Here is a 19,726-nt window from a genome sequence, read left to right as displayed (position 1 = left end):
CACCAGCAGAGGCTGCAGAACAGTAAAGATTGCTGCCTGTTCCTTCCTCTGGAACCTTAGTCCCAGAGGGGCACTTGCCATATGCCAGCCAGAGCTCTCCTGTATGAGGTGTCTGTCGGCCCCTACTGGAGGTGTCTCCCAGTCAGGAGACACAGGGGTCAGGAACTCACTTGAGGAGGCAGTTTGTCCCCTAGCAGAGCTCAAATGCTGTGCTGGGAGATCCGCTGCTCTCTTCAGAGCCATCAGGCAAGGACCTTTAAGTCTGCTGAAGCTGTGTCCACAGCCGCCCTTTCCCCCAGGTGCTCTGTCTCAGGGAGAGGGTTTTTTTGTTTTTTGTTTTTTGAGATGGAGTCTCGCTCTGTCACCCAGGCTGGAGTGCAGTGGCACTATCTCGGCTCACTGCAGTCTCCATGTCCCGGGTTCAACCAATTCTTCGGCCTCAGCTTCCCAAGTAGCTGGGATTACAGGCGCCCACCACCATGCCCAGGTAATTTTTGTATTTTTTTAGTAGTGACGGGGTTTCACCATGTCGATCAGCTGGTCTCGAACTCCTGACCTCAAGTGATCCGCCCACCTCGGCCTCCCAAAGTCCTGGGATTATAGGTATGAGACAGTGCGTCAGGCCGACTTAAGTGAAGAAAATCTGGCCTCACACAGATACATAGTTAGAAAAGAGAGTTCCTTAAGGAGGCCCTGAAAAGATCTCCAGGTACCCACAGGGCTTGGAACTACACTTTGATACACTGAGAAACTGCTTATAATACAACTAATTAATGTGTTTCAGAGACTCTTTTTGTTGTTACTGTTCTAAGTAGGATAAAAGTATGGTTTGAAACATAAATAGTAAGTAAATCAAAGTGGATATTATAGTATTTTATTAAATGGCATATATATAGGAAATATAGGCTGAGTGCGGTGGCTCACGCCTGTAATCCCAGCATGTTGGGAGGCCGAGGTGGGTGGATCACGAGGTCAGGAGATTGAGACCCATCCTGGCCAACATGTTGAAACCCCATCTCTCTTAACAATACAAAACTTAGCCAGGCAAGGTGGCGTGCGCCTGTAGTCTCAGCTACTCGGGAGGCTGAGGCAGGAGAATCACTTAAACCTGGTGGGGGCAGAAGTTAGAGGGAGCCAAGATCGTGCCACTGCACTCCAGCCTGGGTGACAGAGCGAGACTCCACCTAAAATAAATTAATAAATAAATACACACACACATATTCAACATATATCTTTGACTCTAGGTAAAGATGTATTGATTTATGCATCCAGAAATGTTTATGGTACTAGATTTAGTCCCTTAGAAGCTGTGGCCCCTATGGTTCTAAGGATAGAATGTAGTGGGCAGAAACTTAGGGGATGTTAGTGATTATTATTATATTTAAAATGCCACAGGAGTGAAGCAATGATCTGATTCAAAGAGGGACTCTTATAAGGATTTTGAATGTATGATATTAGAAAATATTCCTCAGTCTATTCCTGATAATGGTAATCTCTTCCATTACCATGGTAACCCACTCATACCTGTGACAAATATTTTCTGAGTGCCTCTATTGGGGAAACAGAATTAAAAACAAAGTATTTTCCCAACCCAGAAAGCCTCTCCACAAAGGTAGTAGAGAAAGCACTTTCATTTGTTGAATAAGCATTAAACCAGAATGTGATGTCCGTCACAGGCAATCTGCTAAGAGATTGCAAGGACAAAGAAATCTCACCTTTTCATATAGCCAAGCAGATACAAAGCATTACATATACGGTCTCAAGATAAACAATAACTAGTCTTCCAGTAAGAGGACTTAACAGTACCAGTTGTCACACACAGTTCATCCTAGATTCACCTGATAAGGTGACTGTGTTAGCTGATTAGCTGTATTCAGAGGAAAAGCAAACTTCTCATATCTTTGACAGAAGGTGGTTTTGCAACATGCAGCAAGAGGCCACTGAAGTTAAGCTCATACTTCAAGCTTAGAATCTAACGGGAAACTAACAATAGACAAGTAATTACATGATGGTTTTAATAAGTGGTATAGAGAAGTACCAAGGATGCTAACACCATCTAATAGGGAACCTAAAAGTAGACTGGGGCATCCAGAAAGGTTTCCCCAAGGAAGTTCCAACTGAATTGAGAGGTGAAGAATAAGTCATGGCCAAGTGCAGTGACCCACACCTGTAATTCCAGCACTTTGGGAGGCCGAGGTGGGAGGATCACTTGAGGTCAGGAGTTCGAGACCAGCCGGGCCAAAATGGCGAAACCCCATCTCCACTAAAAATACAAAAATTAGCCGGGAGTGGTGGCGGACACCTGTAATCCCAGCTACTTGGGAGGCAGAGGCAGGAGAATCATTTGGACCCGGGAGGCGGAGGTTGCAGTGAGCGAGATCGAGCCATTGCACTCAAGCCTGGGGGACAAGAGCGAGACTTCTCTCAAATACAAAAACAAGAAGGGTAATGTAGCTGTAGCTGGAAGGGGGACACAGCCAGGAATTGAAGCTGGAAAGGCAAGCTGGAGCTGGACCATGCTGGGTCTTCTTGCACAGCACTGTGATATGAATTATTATTATTATTATTAAGACGGAGTTTCATTCTTGTTGCCCAGTCTGGAGTGCAATGGTGCCCTCTCGGTTCACGGTAACCTCCGCCTCCAGGCTTCAAGAGTTTCTCCTGCCTCAGCCTCCCAAGTAACTGGGATTACAGGCACCGGCCACCCCGCCTGCATAATTTTTTTGTATTTTTAGTAGAGAAGGGGTTTCGCCATGTTGGCCAGACTGGTCTCGAACTCCTGACCTCAGGTGATCCGCCTGCCTCGGCCTCCCAAAGTGTTGGGATTACAGGCGTGAGCCACCGCGCCCAGCCGAGATTTGAATTTTGGATTCTACTAAGGACGACGGGAGCCAGCACAAGGTTTTCAAGTGACTTGATCAGATTCACAAGGTTGGTTCACAACGAACTTCGATAATTGCAAAGTCTAGTGACCATAATTGCACTGGGAGAAGGCACTGCTGCAAGAATCCTGTGAGCCAGACAGATGAGGGCACCAACCAGGGTGGGTGGCAGATAAGGTATTAACAGCCTCAAGGTGATTTGCTTCCTTGTTGAAGGCTTTAATTAATCCTCTTAAGTAACTTTCAAGTTCTTGATTTCAAGTAAACACACTGGTCCACTAGGGGAGGAGTGTCAGGCTATAATCATTTTAATAATTTTTTTAAAAAAGGCTTTCATTGTTCAAAGTATTCCTTTTCTATGGGAGCGCTCCCAACCAGAAGATGAAGGAAATGGAGATAATGAAGCACGCCCCTCCTACCAAACACGATAAATTCTAGAGGCACTGTGAGATCAGGAATTTAAGGTGTATTTTTGTCCCACCCTGTTTTACAAGTGAGGTATCAAGTACGGTAACTCGTAATTTTCTTTTGGCCCAATTGAAAGGTATCATATAAAACAAAAGAAAGCTGTGTGTGCGTGAAAAGGATCCGCCTTCCTCTCTGAAGAAAAGGGTGGTTACGGCTTCGGAAACGCTTTTCAAGCCAACTCTGCTGCCCGGCTGGCGGCGGCGGCGGCGGCGGCGGCAACGACAGATTCCTGCAGAGGCGGCGCCGGCAGGGGCGGCGGGAGCTCGGGAGAGGCCGCCGGGGATCGGGCGGGGCCCCGCGAGAGAGCTGAGCGCCTGCCCTCGCGCCCGCAGGACAGCAGGGCCTGCATCGACTCTAAGGCGAGACCAGAAACTTGCTAGTGGAGCAATTCTGGTACCCCTGCCAGGGCTGTGAACCCTCTGAGATCATCCCTCAATCAAACGAAATTCTCGGGAAGAAAAAAAAAATTTGCAGCAATCGGCTAAAATTCAGCAGCTTTCAGGGACCGATTCAGGGCATTATCCCTGTGGTTCCCTCGGCTAAAGGAGACTCGAAGCGCAACTGGAAGTCGCCGGACCCCACAGAGCTGCGGTGCCCAGGCCGTAAGCTGTGGCGCGGGAGGACTCGGCGCTGGGGGCGCTGAGCAGCAGCCTCGCTTCCGGAGCTCGGCGGGCGGCGTCAGCGGAACGGGCGGCTTCCGGTCGCGGCGTAAACAAGGCCGTGGGCTGCAGGAGGCGGGGCGGACGGGCTGCAAGAGGGAGCCGGCCCGACGCGGATCTCTTCCCCGCCGTGCTCCGGGTCCCGGGCCCGCGCCGCCGCCGCCTGGCTCCGCTCGCGGCCCCGCTGTCTGCAGGCGTGCCCCGGCGGCGGCGGAGAGCCGTCTTCGGCCGAGGAGGCTGGTAAACGCGAGCACAGGCGGCAAAGAGGCCTTAACGCCGTCCCTTTCGCCGCCGCCTTTTCCTTGCCGCGCGCCACTGTGCATTTCTCTCCTTTTCCTTTGTTTCTTTGGCCCCTCGCGGGTGTGGGCATTCCTGGTGAGCAAAAGTGCAGCCTCAAGATGGCTGATGGCAACGAGGATATGCGGGCGGACGACTTGCCGGGGCCAGCCTTCGAGAGCTATGAGTCCATGGAGCTCGCCTGCCCTGCCGAGCGCAGCGGCCACGTAGCCGTCAGCGACGGGCGCCACATGTTCGTCTGGGGCGGCTACAAGGTCAGTGAGTGGCCCGGCCGCGGCAGACGTCGCTCGGCTGTGACTTGGGTCTGGGTTCGCGGCCAGGCGGGGAGGCCAGAGCGGCCCGCCAAGGGCGCTCCCCGCCTCCGTCGCGCGCCCCACCTCAGACTCTGCCCGTTGGTTGGTTTTTCTTGCGCGCGGGAATCTTCCTTCTCTCGAATCCCCCAGCCCGTCTCGAACCTCCAGCGCTGCTGTCACGTCAACATGGTGCTCACAAAGCCAACTCACTCCCACCCCCGTTGTTGCCATTGGAGCGTTATTCCGGGGAAGGCCCTGTTAATGTTGCTTGGGCGGTGCATTCGGAAGGGTTGGGGTGTGTAAGGTGACGGTGTGTGATATCACTCAGACGCGTTATCAGGACGGCCTACGAGGACTTTACCCTCTGGAGCTGGGAACCGCTGCCCACTTAACGGGGAGTCCGAGGTGTAGGAAAACAGGAATTCCAAAAGGTTACAGGAATCATCTTATTCAGCCTTCCCGCCTGTGCAAATGGCCATCATACTATTGTTTGAACCTCTCAGGACTGTTTTTCTTCTGGCTTCAGTTGGGTTGAAGTTTTTCAGCAAACACCCGTATTAAAGATAATGGAAAAGCTCCACCAGTAACCAAAAAATCCCCAGCATCAAATGAACACAGAGTGCAGCTCTTTGACTCTCCGATCCCCTGGCTATAAACAACGTGATTAGTTAGCAGTTTAAAGCCAGTTGCCCTTGTTTACCCTGCTACCTCGGAAATCTAGAAGTTTATTTGCTGGGGTGGCTCTGATCCACTCCTACCTCAAAATTCCTCTTTGGTCTTGAAAATGTTGTCCGCCCTCCCTATGCCCGTGCCTTGTGATTGCTTTTAGCTTATGGTACAGTTGACTTGATCATAGTTGACCATTTTTGAGACAGCTTTCAAAGATAGCTGTCCTGATACTTTAATTTGGTTTAACTGGAGAAGTAATTTTTTGCCATTCCTAATTAATCTGCAGTGTTTTTCCCAGTCTCCAATGAATGTGGTTAGAAAAAAGGGGTCTGGGCGCGGTGGCTCACGCCTGTAATCCTAGCACTTTGGGAGGCCAAGGTAGGTGGATCACCTGAAGTCAGGAGCTGGAGACCAGTCGCGCCAACATGGTGAAACTCCGTCTCTACTAAAAATACAATAAAATTAGCCGTGCGTGGTGATGGGCGCCCTAATCCTGGCGACTTGGGAGGCGGAGGCAGGAGAATCACTTACTTGAACCCGGGAAGCGGAGGTTGCAGTGAGCTGAGACGGCGCCATTGCACTCCAGCCTGGGCAACAAGAAGGAAACTGTCTCAAAAATACTTTAGAAAGGGGTAGGGAATTGCAAGAAGGGGGCCAAGCATGTAGTCACCCTTATAAAAATGTAAATTAATTCCCCTGGAGAAACCTGTCAATTACACTTCTGTCTAAGCTACCTAATTCATAATTGTATTTTTAAAATGACAGCATGAAAGAATGAGACTTTGGGAGTGGGGCAGGGGAGGATTCTCAATGTGCAGTATTTCTTGTGGTGGATTTTAAAAGGCCTGGATGATTGGGACTGATTCAGGGAGAAGCAGCACAATCACTGAATTGGATGGTTCTGAAACAGACTGCCCTCCCCATTTATGGCTGGTGGCTGGAACCCTGAGGGTAGGCACAGAAGCCCGTGGAGACTGTTTCAAAGGCAATACCTTGGCTTCCTACATAGTAGGCAGTTTTCCTCCCCAAGACAGGCTGGTCACGTCTGGGTCAGCCCACTTCCAGCCTTTCCCTTCATCACTGGTGGGGTGGAAAAAGAAGTGTTTACGTGGTCAACTGTTCCGTTTCTGTATGTTTAATATTCAAGCTTGCTGGACTTTGACACCCATTTTTGGCTAGCCGCAGTCATTTACTGTATCAACATTGTTCCGAAAGTGGCTAGGGAGGGTCAAAGGCTGGGAATGTCAGGCAGTTGTTAAAGTTCAGGGAAAGGATAGAATCCTGGCGCCACCATTACTTCATAAATAACCTTGGGCAAATTACTTAAACTCTAAACTCATTTTCTCATAAAATCAGCTATTTTTTAGGGTTGTAAGGATTACATAAAGTAATCCATGGATAGCTTTCAGCTCTGGCATATGGTAGGCTCAGTCTGTTAGGAATTAATACCTAAAGGGAAATGGAGCAGAACAAAGAACTTAAAATTCTGCATGAGGATTTAATATTTTGCATATTTGCAGTTCTGCCCTCTCTGTTCCTGCTTAGCAATGAATAGGTGAAAGGAAGGCATGCCTAGAAAACCACACATCGTGTTAGTGTGGATCAGTGTGGATCAGGCACTTTCAGTAACAGCCTGCTGACGATGGCATGGGTAGTCTCCTGAAGTCTCCCAGCTGAAATTTGGTGCATGGTTCTGTTCAGGATAAAGCTGCCTTAGAGAGTTCCCAGAGATCTCTTGGCTGGGCACAATGGCTCACAGCCTGTAATCCCAGCACTTTGGGAGGCTGAGGTGGGTGGATTGCTAGAGGTCGGGAGTTTGAGACCAGCCTGGCCAACATGGTGAAACCCTGTCTCTACTAAAAATACAAAAATTAGCCAGGCGTGATGGCGAGCTACTATCTGTAGTCCCAGCTACTCAGGAGGCTGAGGCATGAGAATTGCTTGAACCCAGGAGGTGGATGTTGCAGTGAGCCAGCAGAGATCGCGCCACTGCACTCCATCCTGAGCGATAGAGACTTGGATTCAAAAAAAAAGTTCTCAGAGATCTCTTCTTGCCCTATTGCAACTGCTGTATCAAAATTCTGAATTAAGAGCTATCTATATTGAGCTTTACCTTGAGTGTGTGGCATGGGTTGGGGGGATTGTGTACTATAATACCTATGTATGTTTTCATCAAATTAGTATCTCAAGATCGATGTAAAAAATATAGTAGTGCCTCTTTAAAATATCAGTTTTTATATTTTTTTTATTCTTAGAGTAATCAAGTCAGAGGATTATATGACTTTTATCTGCCTAGAGAAGAACTATGGATCTACAACATGGAGACTGGAAGATGGTAAATGTGGATATTATAAGGGGGACTAAAAAATTCAGATAAGGGCTGGGCACGGTGGCTGGCTTACGCCTATAATCCCAGCACTTTGGGAGGCTGACGCGGGCGGATCACTTGAGGTCAGGAGTTCAACACCAGCCTGGGCAACATGGTGAAACCCCATCTCTACTAAAAATACAAAAATTAGCCAGGCATGGTGGCATGCACATGTAATTGCAGGTACTTGGCAGGCTGAGGTGGGAGAATCGCTTGAACCCCGGAGGCAGAGGTGGCAGTGAGTCGAGATCGCACCACTGCACTCCAGCCTGGGTGACAGAGCAAAACTGTCTCCAAAAACAAACAAACAAAAAAATCAGATGTGGCTGCAAAGAAAAAAATGTAAAACCCATTTTAAGCTATTTATATATTCTAAAAACACCGTTCTGCTACTTTAGCTTAGCTGCTAAGCTTAATTTAGCACCTGTTCTGTAGTTACTAGATACTTCTGATAACTTAGAATAAATTTCTATCCCAAGTATCATAGTAATATTTAAAATAGATGTAGAGGCTTCAGATCTAGAATGGAAAGATAATGTTCCATTTTTTTCAAGATACTAAGTCTTCTATCTTGAATAAGGAAAGGATTTTAAATGGTTGTTAGATTTTAGATTGTATAGAATTTTATCTGCTAAAAATAAAGGTGGTATTCTATTTTAATGAGCTCTCAAAATTTGCATGCAAATCTTTTTCTTTTTTTTTTTTTGAGACGGAGTCTAGCTCTGTCGCCCAGGTTGGAGTGCAGTGGCCAGATCTCAGCTCACTGCAAGCTCCGCCTCCCGCGTTCATGCCATTCTCCTGCCTCAGCCTCCCGAGTAGCTGGGACTACAGGCACCCGCCACCTCGCCCGGCTAGTTTTTTCTAATTTTTAGTAGAGACGGGATTTCACCGTGTTAGGATGGTCTCAATCTCCTGACCTTGTGATCCGCCCGTCTCGGCCTCCCAAAGTGCTAGGATTACAGGCGTGAGCCACCGCGCCCGGCGCAAATCTTTTTAAAAATAGTGTTGTTCTGTTTAAAAACCAAAATGACCTCCAGTTTGCCCTTTTTGTAAACTGGAGATAATCTGAAATGATCTTTTGCCAGTTTCATAATAGTAGTAGTCAAGAGCATGTCCCTGGTAGAATTTAGGTGTTTCTCAAAATGCTGGGTTAGCCATGGTTGGGGATTTACAAAGTAGTTTTCCCCATGGTGTGCTTTGTGAGAACTTTGTGCTTTAAATATTTTACTTACTATAGATCTCAAAATTACCATAGAAGTCCCACTTAAGAGGCTGGATGCTGTGGCTCATGCCTGTAATCCCAGCACTTTGGGAGGCTGAGGCAGGCAGATCACCTTAGGTCAGGAGTTCAAGACCAGCCTGGCCAACATGGTGAAACCCCGTCTCTACAAAAATTAGCCAGGCATGATGGCAGGTGCCTGTAATCCCAGCTACTAGGGAGGCTGAGGCAGGAGAATCACTTGAACCCGGGAGGCAGAGGCTGCAGTGAACCAAGATCACGCATTGTACTCCAGCCTCGGTGATACAGTGAGACTCCATCTCAAAAAACAAAAAAGTTTAAGAGTTACAAACTAGGTCGGGCACGGTGGCTCACGCCTGTAATCCCAACACTTTGGGAGGCCGAGGCAGGTGGATCACGAGGTCAGGAGATCAAGACCATCCTGGCGAACACTGTGAAACCCCGTCTCTACTAAAAATATGAAAAAATTAGCTGGGCGTGGTGGCGGGCACCTGTAGTCCCAGCTACTCGGGAGGCTGAGGCAGGAGAATGACGTGAACCCAGGGGGTGGAACTTGCAGTGAGCGGAGATAGTGCCATTGCACTCCAGCCTGGGCGACAAAAAGACTCCATCTCAAAAAAAAAGTTACAAACTAAAAATAAGTCATGAGTATTTCTGTATATAACAAATTGTTGTTAATATGAAGCTGTTTCTTAATCCTTTTCTAGAGAATTGGGAATTTATAATTCTCTTAAAAGCGGAATGCTACATGTTTTAAAAAATAATTTTTAAGGTCAAGTGTGGTGGCTCACACCTGTAATCCTAGCACTTTGGGAGGCTGAAGTGGGAGGATCACTTCAGCCCAGGATTTCAAGACCAGCATGAGCAACACAGTGAGACCCTGTTTCTATTTAAAATTAATAACTTTTTTTTTTGTTTGTTTGAGACAGAGTCTCACTCTGTCGCCCAGGCTGGAGTGCAGTGGCGCAATCTCGGCTCACTGCAAGCTTCGCCTCCTGGGTTCACACCATTCTCCTGCCTCAGCCTCCCTAGTAGCTGGGACTACAGGCACGTGCCACAACGCCCGGCTAATTTTTTGTATTTTTAGTAGAGATGGGGTTTCACCATGTTAACCAGGATAGTCTCGATTTCTTGACCTTGTGATCCACCTGCTGTGGCCTCCCAAAGTGCTGCGATTATAGGCGTGAGCCACCGTGCCCAGCCAAAAATAGTAACTTTTTAAAAAGTGAACCTTCTTAAACTTTAAGTTTAGCAAAGATAAATATTATTATATCTGACAGTTTTAGCAGAAGACCTTGAGTATACTGTTAGAATTTTAAATATTAGATTCCTTAGGTTGATTCAGATCAATTTTTAGATTCAGAATGAGTTAATACATACAAATACATAAAAATACATACTCAGAATGCCTGGCACATGGCACTACTTTTTTGTAGTGTTACATAAAGGACTGAATCTGATGCATATGAACAGCTAAAAGGTGACTGAAGAAAAAACACTGAATCTATCAGGACTGGGAATGTTGAGGTTTTCCTTCTGGGCTCCTGGCCCACTCAAAAACAAAACAACTTATGGCCATGTAAATAAATAGCAAACAATTTAGTCTGAGAAACATAAAATGGTATGCTCCTAGAATAATAAAATATGACTTAGGCTTTCAGAATCTCTCATTATGCCTGTACAATGGGGCCAGCTGGCACTGTCTGTGGAATAGGTAAAGAGGGAAAAACACATTCCTTGAACTAAGTTTAGACCTAGAAGAGACCCTAGAGGCACTCACTGTCTACTCTGCCTTCTCATTCCTTTATTGTGAGGATATAAGTAGAAAAAAATTGACTTTTGCATTTTTTCCCTTTAACTTACATTTAATTTATTCCCCCTTAGGAAAAAAATCAACACTGAAGGTGATGTTCCTCCTTCTATGTCAGGAAGCTGTGCTGTGTGTGTAGACAGGGTGCTGTACTTGTTTGGAGGACACCATTCAAGAGGCAATACCAATAAGGTTAGTGTTTCTAAGGATTATGGCTGGAGGCATTTTTATTCTTACTATCTTTCAAACAACTGCAGATTTCTAAGGCTAACCCAAGACTTATTTGTGTCCCAGTTAAAAATGATTTGTACTTTATTATGATATGAATGTGCATTTTAGTATTTTGTTTGCCAATCTATATTTACCTAGGCATTATGTAAAATCAACTTTTGCTGGTAACTTGTGTGCAGTAACTTCCTGAGTGATTTTTCTTTGTGCTTTTTGCAGCTACTTGTTCTCTTAGAACCCTTAAATGTCAGATGAACATTAGTAATAAAATTGCAGACAAAGACAAGATGTAATGGAGGGAAGGGTAAAAATGAGCAGGCCAACCAGTCAGAAAGCCATAAGGATAAATTAAAACTGACAAAACTACGTGTTAACATTCCTATAAAGTGGTGCCAAAGATACTGCTGTTCAGACTTTGCCGTATTTTGTTCCAAGTAGGAAAAAGACATCACTTCTTCTCTTTCAGACCAATAAGAGACAGATTAAGTCAATCAGAAAAGATACATATGCCATGTATTAGTGCTTATTGAGTTGCCAAATAAATGAATCGATAGGAGTCTACTAAGTTGGCAACTTAGTAAGCACTTTATATGCTGAGCACTTGGCTGGACACTGGAGACAGAAGAATGATACAGTTCTCACCTCTTGGAACTCATTCTAGAAGGGACACATATAGTAAGTAAATCACTGCAGTAGCATCTGCTAGAGAGATACACAGCACCTGGCATATAGAAAATAACTCAGTAAGTATTGTTGAATCTGAAAAAGTCTTTGACATTGTGTTTGGTGGGATGAGGGAACAGAACAAGGAAAATCTTGACTGAAGAGGTGATGCTTGAACTGAATAATAAAACTGGAAGGAGTAGCCAAGATAAAGAGGTATAAGCAAATGTCTTTTTTTGGGGTGGGGTGGGGACAGAGTCGCTCTGTCACCCAGGCTGGAGTGCAGTGGCACAGTCTTGGCTCACTGCAACCTCCGCCTCCCAGGTTCAAGTGATTCTTGTACCTCAGCCTCCTGAGTAGCTGGGATTACGGGCATGCATCACCACGCCCGGCTAATTTTTTTGTATTGTTAGTAGAGACAGGGGTTCACCATGCTGGCCAGGCTGGTATTGAACTCCTGACCTCAGGTGATCCACCTGCTTCGACCTCCCGAAGTGCTGGGATTACAGACGTAAGCCACCGCGCCCAGCAGCAAATGTCTTAATTATCGAAATTCCAATTGGATGGAACATGTGGCTGAGATGGTTTCAAACTATGTTCCTAGAAACTTTAGGGATTTGAGATGCCTTGGGACACCTGTGGGAGGAGCATATGGTGTTAGGTAGGCTCCAAGCTGCCCCTTCCTCCTCCGTTTTAACATGCATAGCTCCACTTTTGTTTGTATACATTGGGCTTTTGCTGTGTTATTTTGCTTGAGGAAAGAGTTCTATGCCTGATTCTGTGAGGCACATCTATAGGCTATCATTGAGCCATATATATTTCAGAGCCAAGGGGGAGAACAATAACTGACACAACTTAAAAACTTGGGACAAGCTGTGGTTTTATGGACAAGGTTTTATGGACAAGGAGACAAGCTGTGGTTTTATGGAGGTAGTTACAGAAACAGTGACAGTATGTCGAGTGGCTAGGGTTGTGTGTTTTAAGTTTGACTCAGTGGAAGCTTGAGTGTCTTAGAGAAGAAATACATATATTGTGGTCAGATATAGTCAGTTGCCTGGATATGAACCCTTTAAAGGAAAGATCCTTAATTTAAGTTAATTAATTTAAGCTAATTAATTTAAGTATTGATCCTTAATCTCTTTAATCTTAAAGATTAACTCAATTAACTCCTTAATCTTAAAGAGGCACCAAATACATATTTGTTAAATTGAATTTAAAGGTAAAATTACTAAACCTAATTTTTTTGGGTAATACCATTCTGATACCCATAAATTAAATAACTACAATTCAGAGTCCCTATATCAGGGTCAGGTGTGGTGGCTTATGCTTACAATCCAGCACTTTGGGAGGCCCAAGTGGGCACATCACTTGAGGCCAGGAGTTTGAGACCAGCCTGGCCAACATGACAAAAACCTGTCTCTACTAAAAATACAAAAATTACCTGGGCATATTGGTGCATGCCTGTAATCCTAGCTACAGGAGGCAGAAATTGCAGTGAGCCGAGATCATGCCACTGCACTCCAGCCTGGGTGACAGAGCGAGATTCTGTCCCCCAAAAAAATAACAAAATAAATATGGCTATCAGCACAATTTTGCAATTGCAAAAATATGGAACCAGCCCAATGCCCACCAATAAACAAGTGGATAAAGAAAATGTAGTGCATACATATACCAGGGAATACTACTCTGCCATAAAAAGGAACAAAATAATGGCATTTGCAGCAACCTAGATGGAAATGGAGACCATTATTCTAAGTAACTCAGGAATGGAAAACCAAACACCATATGTTCTCACTCGTAAGTGGGAGCTAAGCTATGAGGATGCAAAGGCATAAGAATGATACAATGGACTTTGGAGACTCAGAGGGAAAAGGTGATAGGTGGGTGAGGGATAAAAGACTACACATTGGGTATAGTGTACACTGCTTGAGTGATGAGTGCACCAAAATCTCAGAAATCACCACGAAAGAACTTACCCACGTAACCAAACACCACCTGTTCCCCAAAAACCTATTGAGATAAAAAATAAAAAAATAAAAATGGGAAAAGAAAATATATGGCTGTCTTAGCCAGGTATGGTGGTCCATGCCTGTAGTCCATCTACTTGGGAAGCTAAGGTGGGAAGATAACTAAGCCCAGGAGTTTAGATTATAGTAATCTATGATTGTGCCACTGCACTTGAGCCTGGGCAAGAGAGACCCTGTCTCTTAAAAAAAAAAAAAGTAAAAATAAAAATAAAAAAATAAAAAAAATAAAAAATAAAAAAAAATAAAGTGCGGCTATGAAAAAAAAATTAGTCGAGCTAACTGTGTGCTTAGTGACTTAGGAGATTAGTATTCAGTCACAGAGTCCTAATCTGGACTCTGAGCAGTCTGGCAGCCAGTCTGCAGTCACAATTCCAGTAGCACTGAATTAGATGGTACTCTTATCATAAATCATAGTAAAATTAAATGCTAAACTTGAATTTCTTTCATATAACCAAATCTAACGGAAACCATTGCTTCTGACAGTTCTACATGTTGGATTCAAGGTCTATAGACAGAGTGTTACAATGGGAAAGAATTGATTGCCAAGGAATTCCTCCATCATCAAAGGACAAACTTGGTGTCTGGGTATATAAAAACAAGTGAGTTGGCGGCATTACAGGTTTGGGTTTTTAATGTATAAAGTGGTTTACCATTCAAGTATCCTTAACCAGTAACCATTTGCACAGAACATACCTCATAGGGCCCATATGAAGATTAACTGAGAATACATGAAAGCATTTAACACAGCACTTAAGATAAATTGCTTGTATCCTATCCTATGGGTATTTGAATTTTTAGGGTCTTGGTTTTTCATCAAACAGGTTAATATTTTTTGGAGGGTATGGATATTTGCCTGAAGATAAAGTATTGGGAACTTTTGAATTTGATGAAACATCTTTTTGGGTAAGTGAAGTTCTGTATTTGCATATGGCCTCCTTAGTATATTGAAATAATACATTTTATGTTTGCTAATAAGTTTTGTGCACTCTTCTTTGGTAATCAGGCAGGCCATCTAATTTTATAAATATCATTTGTAAAATAACTCAGATTCTTATTTTCTGTAGAATTCAAGTCATCCAAGAGGATGGAATGATCATGTACATATTTTAGATACTGAAACATTTACCTGGAGCCAGCCTATAACTACTGTGAGTTACTAAAGAATAATGAATTGTTAAGGATACTCAAGAGGCAACGGGGAGGGTTGGGGTGTGGAGAGGGGTGTACCAGAGTTGGAAGATACTGTAAAAGTGACAGTTCATTCTTGTTTTCCGGGGATAAGATCCATAACTTTAATGATTTCCAAGGAATCTAGAACACAGAAGTTTAATGAATGTATGAAATGACTAACCCAGCATCTATTATTTAATACTTTTTTTTTTGAGACAGTTTTACACTGTCGCCTGGGCTGGAGTGCAGTGGCAGGATCTCCGCTCACTGCAATGTTCTCCTCCCAGGTTCAAGCGATTCTCCTGCCTCAGCTTCCCGAGTACCTGGGATTACAGGCACCCGCCACCAGGCCCAGCTAATTGTTTTTTTTTTTTTTTTTTTTTGAGACGGAGTCTCCCTCTGTTGCCCAGGCTGGAGTGCAGTGGTGCGCTCTCCACTCACTGCAAGCTCCGCCCCCTTCCGGGTTAACGCCATTCTCCTGCCTCAGCCTCCCGAGTAGGTGGGACTACAGGCACCTGCCACCACGCCCAGCTAATTTTTTTGTATTTTCAGTAGAGACGGGGTTTCACCGTATTCCCCAGGATGGTCTCAAACTCCTGACCTCGTGATCCGCCCGCCTCGGCCTCCCAAAGTGCTGGGATTACAGGCGTGTACTACCGTGCCCAACCTATCTAATACATTTCACATGGTAGAAGTGTTCGATTTTTTTTCAGATTTTGGGATATTTGTATTATATACTTAATAGCCATCTCTAATCCAAAGATCCAAAATGCTCCAATGAGCATTTCCTTTATCATGTTGGCACTCAAATTTTCAGATTTTGGAGCATTTCAGATTTTGGATTTTCTGATTACAGACACTCAACCTGTAATTAAATAACTGCACTAGATAGGAACTTGTATTACTTAAATATTAGATTTCTTTTCCCTCTGACACAGACATTATATTTCTTTTCCCTCTGACACAGATATTATATAATATGCCAGCCTTTATTTTAAAAGAGAAAAAATAAAGCAGCCTATTATGTTAGCCGCCCATTCAGTAGCACATCTCAAAAACAGAAAATTAAAATGCCAAGTTTTGGTAGTCAGCTTGTAGTACTGCTGTTGTCTGTAAGTCTACACTCCAACTTTTAAAAGCTCAAGTGCCTTACATATTCTTATCCCATATCCAGAGTAGACTCTGGTATCTTCCCTCTGTTTATAAAAAGTTCACTTATGTACTGACTTGCTTATGTGACTCTAATAGGGTAAAGCACCTTCACCTCGTGCTGCCCATGCCTGTGCAACTGTTGGAAATAGAGGCTTTGTGTTTGGAGGCAGATATCGAGTAAGTATTTAAACAACTTCAATGACTTGCTTTTGAATTCTTCAAAATGATAACTTAATTATCCTTTTCTAGGATGCTAGAATGAATGATCTTCACTATCTTAATCTGGATACATGGGAGTGGAATGAATTGTAGGTATCACTTTAGATAAGTTTTTCCAAAATTCAGATTGTTTTTACCCTATATTCCCTACTATTGATATATAATGTCCTTGCTTAACTTTTCTGTAACTATGAAATTAAATAAACATAATTACTAGGTCCTTAAGGAATGAATTTTAGTTTTGTTTCCAGTTCCCGTAACTGTGTGCCTAGTACATAGCATGTGCTCAGTGTTTGTTGAAAAGAAACGGTCTGAAGTTGATTCTATCTTCAAAGAAAATATTTCAGTATAAAGCATGTAGTTTATACCAAGAAGCCTTTTTAAACTTAAGGTCTCTTTTTCCATAACATGTACATATAAATTTTAAAAGAAAACTTAAAAATACAGTAGCTGCTTCTAAATGCAGATATTGTAACTTAGCTGTTATTTTCAGAATTCCACAAGGCATATGCCCAGTTGGCCGATCTTGGCACTCATTAACGCCAGTTTCTTCAGATCATCTTTTTCTCTTTGGAGGATTTACCACTGATAAACAGCCACTAAGTAAGTCCTTGAAAAATATGATAACGAAATCATCATATATCATCTGTATACAATAGCTGAAAATGAGTCTATTAGAGACTTACGAAGAGGGCTTATAGGGTTGGTTGGAAGGTGTGAAATTAACTTTGATCCTGTAACATAGCTATAATTGTACTATATGGCATACTTCTGCTCAGTAAAGAACCTGGAGCACTTAAGAGCCCTGCTGAAGGGCTATAACATGCAAAGGGCTTACTTGGTTAATTGCAGGGAAAAAAAAAAAAAGAAAATATACTCTCTGTATCTACTCATGATCTGATTTATTACCTTTCTTGCCAAAACTGTGCCCTTTAAATGTCAATGTCATATTGGTAGACTAATATACTTCATAGCTCTTCTTTCTTTGCTTTAATCAGGTGATGCCTGGACTTACTGCATCAGTAAAAATGAATGGATACAATTTAATCATCCATATACTGAAAAACCAAGGTATTTAAAGGCAATTCTTATACTGAATATGCACAAGATGTAAGAATTGAGGTTTTGGCTGCATTATATCCAGCATTCTTATTTATAAAAATCTTAGCATTCACTAAGGTTTGAAATACTTCTTAATGAAAAGAAAACCAATGTTATCCTAGTATTAAATGCTCTCCTTTCCATCATCTGTGTATGAAGAATAGGGCTAGAATTTTATTTTTGCTTCTTCCTTCCATTATAAAATTGACACATAGTTTAAATATACAATCAAGCTTTTCACTTCAATGAGTTGAACTGCATCTAAGTTTATTAAAAATGAGGGTCAGCCAGGTGTGGTGGCTCACACGGGTAATCCCAGCACTTGGGGAGGCCGAGGCAGGCAGATCACCTGAGGTCAGGAGTTCCAGCCTGGCCAACATGGTGAAACCCCATCTCTACTAAAAATACAAAATTAGCTGGGCGTGGTGGCACATGCCTGTAATCCCAACTACTTGAGAGGCTGAGGCAGGAGAATTGCCTGAACCAGGGAGGCAGAGGTTGCAGTGGGCTGAGATCGTGCCATTGCACTCCAGCTTGGGCAAAAAGAGCAAAACTCTGTCTCCAAAAAAATAAAAAGGGCAGAGGTGCTGGAATGGGTACAATTTTTAAACCTTAATCACATGGGAGGCCAGGTGCAGTGGGATTGCAGGATTACAGCTGTAATCCCAGCACTTTTGGAGGCTGAGGCAGGCAGATTGCTTGAACCCAGGGGTTCAAGACCAGCTTGGGCAACGTGGCAAAACCCCATCTATACAAAAAATAGAAAAATTTAGCTAGGTGTGGTAGCATATGCCTATAGTCCCAGCTATTCAGGAGGTAGAGGATGCAGTGAGCTGAGATTGCACCACTGTACTCCAGCCTGGGTGACAGAGAGAGACTGTCTCAAAAAAAAAACACTACAGAGGGAAAAAACAAGAACTGTCCATTAGATTTGCAGTAGCACTGTGTAACAAAGATTAAGAAATCAAATCATCCAAAAAGAAGAGCTTATTAAACACCGATAATTTTCTCTTGTTAATCTCAAAACAAAATGCTAAAAGAAATGATACAGTCAGAATTAGTGTTCAAAGCCTGCATTTTTTCCCCAAGCCTCTAAACCAAGTATAGTCATGCCAGTAAGACTTCATTTGCACAAATGATCTCTCCATAAAACTACCAGGCTTTCTGAGACTTTATAGTTTACTCAAGCAGGGCTTTCACCATCCCTCAGATGTTCTGTGTAAGGCCAGTTGGCCCTACCTATGGAAGAAGGCATATACCACTCAGCTCCCATACGACTTTTATTGCTAACAAAGACCTAGAGAACAGATCGTTCAGTTCAAACTCCTCATTGCATAAATGAGAACTGACCAGAGAGATAAAATAATATCCAGATAAAATAGATATTGATTGATCTGCTTTTGCTGCTTTCTCTTAAGATTTTACTTCTAAAACAAACAAAAAAAGATTTTACTTCTCGCCATGATGTTTTGGTCTGAACTACCTTAAGATCTCTAGTCTTTATTTCATAGCTCAAATGACCAACTGGCGTTCTGGGTGACTTCAAACTCAAGTTTTTGTTTTAAATGCAGGTTATGGCACACAGCTTGTGCCAGTGATGAAGGAGAAGTCATTGTTTTTGGTGGATGTGCCAACAACCTACTTGTCCATCACAGAGCTGTAAGTACACTACCTTCATATCATTACTGAAACTTACTTGCAAAAAAAAAGCATTTGCTTTTAAATGTGTTCTTCCTATGTTTCAGGCACACAGTAATGAAATACTAATATTTTCAGTTCAACCAAAATCTCTTGTACGGTAAGTTAACTTTGTACTTGGCACTTAGATTATTTAAAATTGTTTCCTAAGACTTAGCACTCTCAAAAAACCAGGTTTATGGATTATTTAAGGGCAATAATAAAACTTCATTGCTATAACCAGTTCCTATGAAAATCTTTGAAGAAAGAGGGATGTTTTATGTAGTTTTTCAAGTGAATGTACTTCGAAACAGTAAAGTGAAATTACTCTTCTCTTTGCTTGTCCACTTTCAGGCTAAGCTTAGAAGCAGTCATTTGCTTTAAAGAAATGTTAGCCAACTCATGGAACTGCCTTCCAAAACACTTACTTCACAGTGTTAATCAGAGGTTTGGCAGTAACAACACTTCTGGATCTTAACGCTTCATAAATAATGCCTATGATCACCTTGCATGGACAGCAATCCTGTAAACATCACAGAGTGGCATCATTTGTATAATTATATGCATTGTTGTAGTTTGCAGCTTTTGGTTTTAATGTGCATGTGAATGGCCTAGAGAACCTATTTTTGTGTCTATAAAGTTTACAATAAATGTATTTAACACCAGTAGCTGTCCTCTATTAAAGTAAAAGAAAAGTAATGGTTGGGCTTTTTACCCTGGAGAATGGTGGTTATATTTCCTTTTCGGTAACTTCAGGATATATATCTGTAGAAACATTATACTAAATAGTCTTACCATCATCA

At 43.2% G+C, this 19,726-nt stretch overlaps 1 protein-coding gene and 1 long non-coding RNA gene across 2 annotated transcripts; both read left to right on the top strand.

Moving 5' to 3' along the window:
- Window positions 1–2,771: 2,771 nt before the first annotated feature.
- Window positions 2,772–3,801, top strand: LOC117069681. Its single transcript, XR_004431633.1, has 2 exons — window positions 2,772–2,931; window positions 3,427–3,801. It is a non-coding gene; the product is annotated as an uncharacterized LOC117069681 (long non-coding RNA).
- A 167-nt stretch (window positions 3,802–3,968) lies between these two features.
- On the top strand, window positions 3,969–19,591 carry KLHDC2 (kelch domain containing 2). Its single transcript, XM_033188109.1, has 13 exons — window positions 3,969–4,560; window positions 7,524–7,603; window positions 10,761–10,878; window positions 14,088–14,203; window positions 14,426–14,507; window positions 14,669–14,752; window positions 16,023–16,103; window positions 16,176–16,234; window positions 16,639–16,748; window positions 17,144–17,216; window positions 18,818–18,905; window positions 18,992–19,044; window positions 19,278–19,591. Exons 1-13 carry the CDS (start codon window positions 4,408–4,410, stop codon window positions 19,399–19,401), a joined length of 1,221 nt encoding a protein of 406 aa, XP_033044000.1. The 5' UTR covers window positions 3,969–4,407; the 3' UTR covers window positions 19,402–19,591.
- The last annotated feature ends 135 nt before the right edge of the window (window positions 19,592–19,726 follow it).

This window comes from Trachypithecus francoisi, unplaced genomic scaffold (assembly GCF_009764315.1).
Source record: "Trachypithecus francoisi isolate TF-2019V2 unplaced genomic scaffold, Tfra_2.0 Lachesis_group3, whole genome shotgun sequence".
Classification (NCBI taxonomy): Eukaryota; Metazoa; Chordata; class Mammalia; order Primates; family Cercopithecidae; genus Trachypithecus; species Trachypithecus francoisi.
The sequence above is the reverse complement of the archived record's forward strand: the minus strand, read 5'-3'. Positions and strand labels throughout refer to the sequence as shown.

Coding starts and splice junctions, on each gene's coding strand:
- KLHDC2 (XM_033188109.1), top strand. CDS start 4,408: ATGGCTGATGGCAACGAGGATATGCGGGCGGACGACTTGCCGGGGCCA. Junction 7,604..10,760: donor AACATGGAGACTGGAAGATG/GTAAATGTGGAT, acceptor ATTCCCCCTTAG/GAAAAAAATCAACACTGAAG. Junction 10,879..14,087: donor CAAGAGGCAATACCAATAAG/GTTAGTGTTTCT, acceptor TGCTTCTGACAG/TTCTACATGTTGGATTCAAG.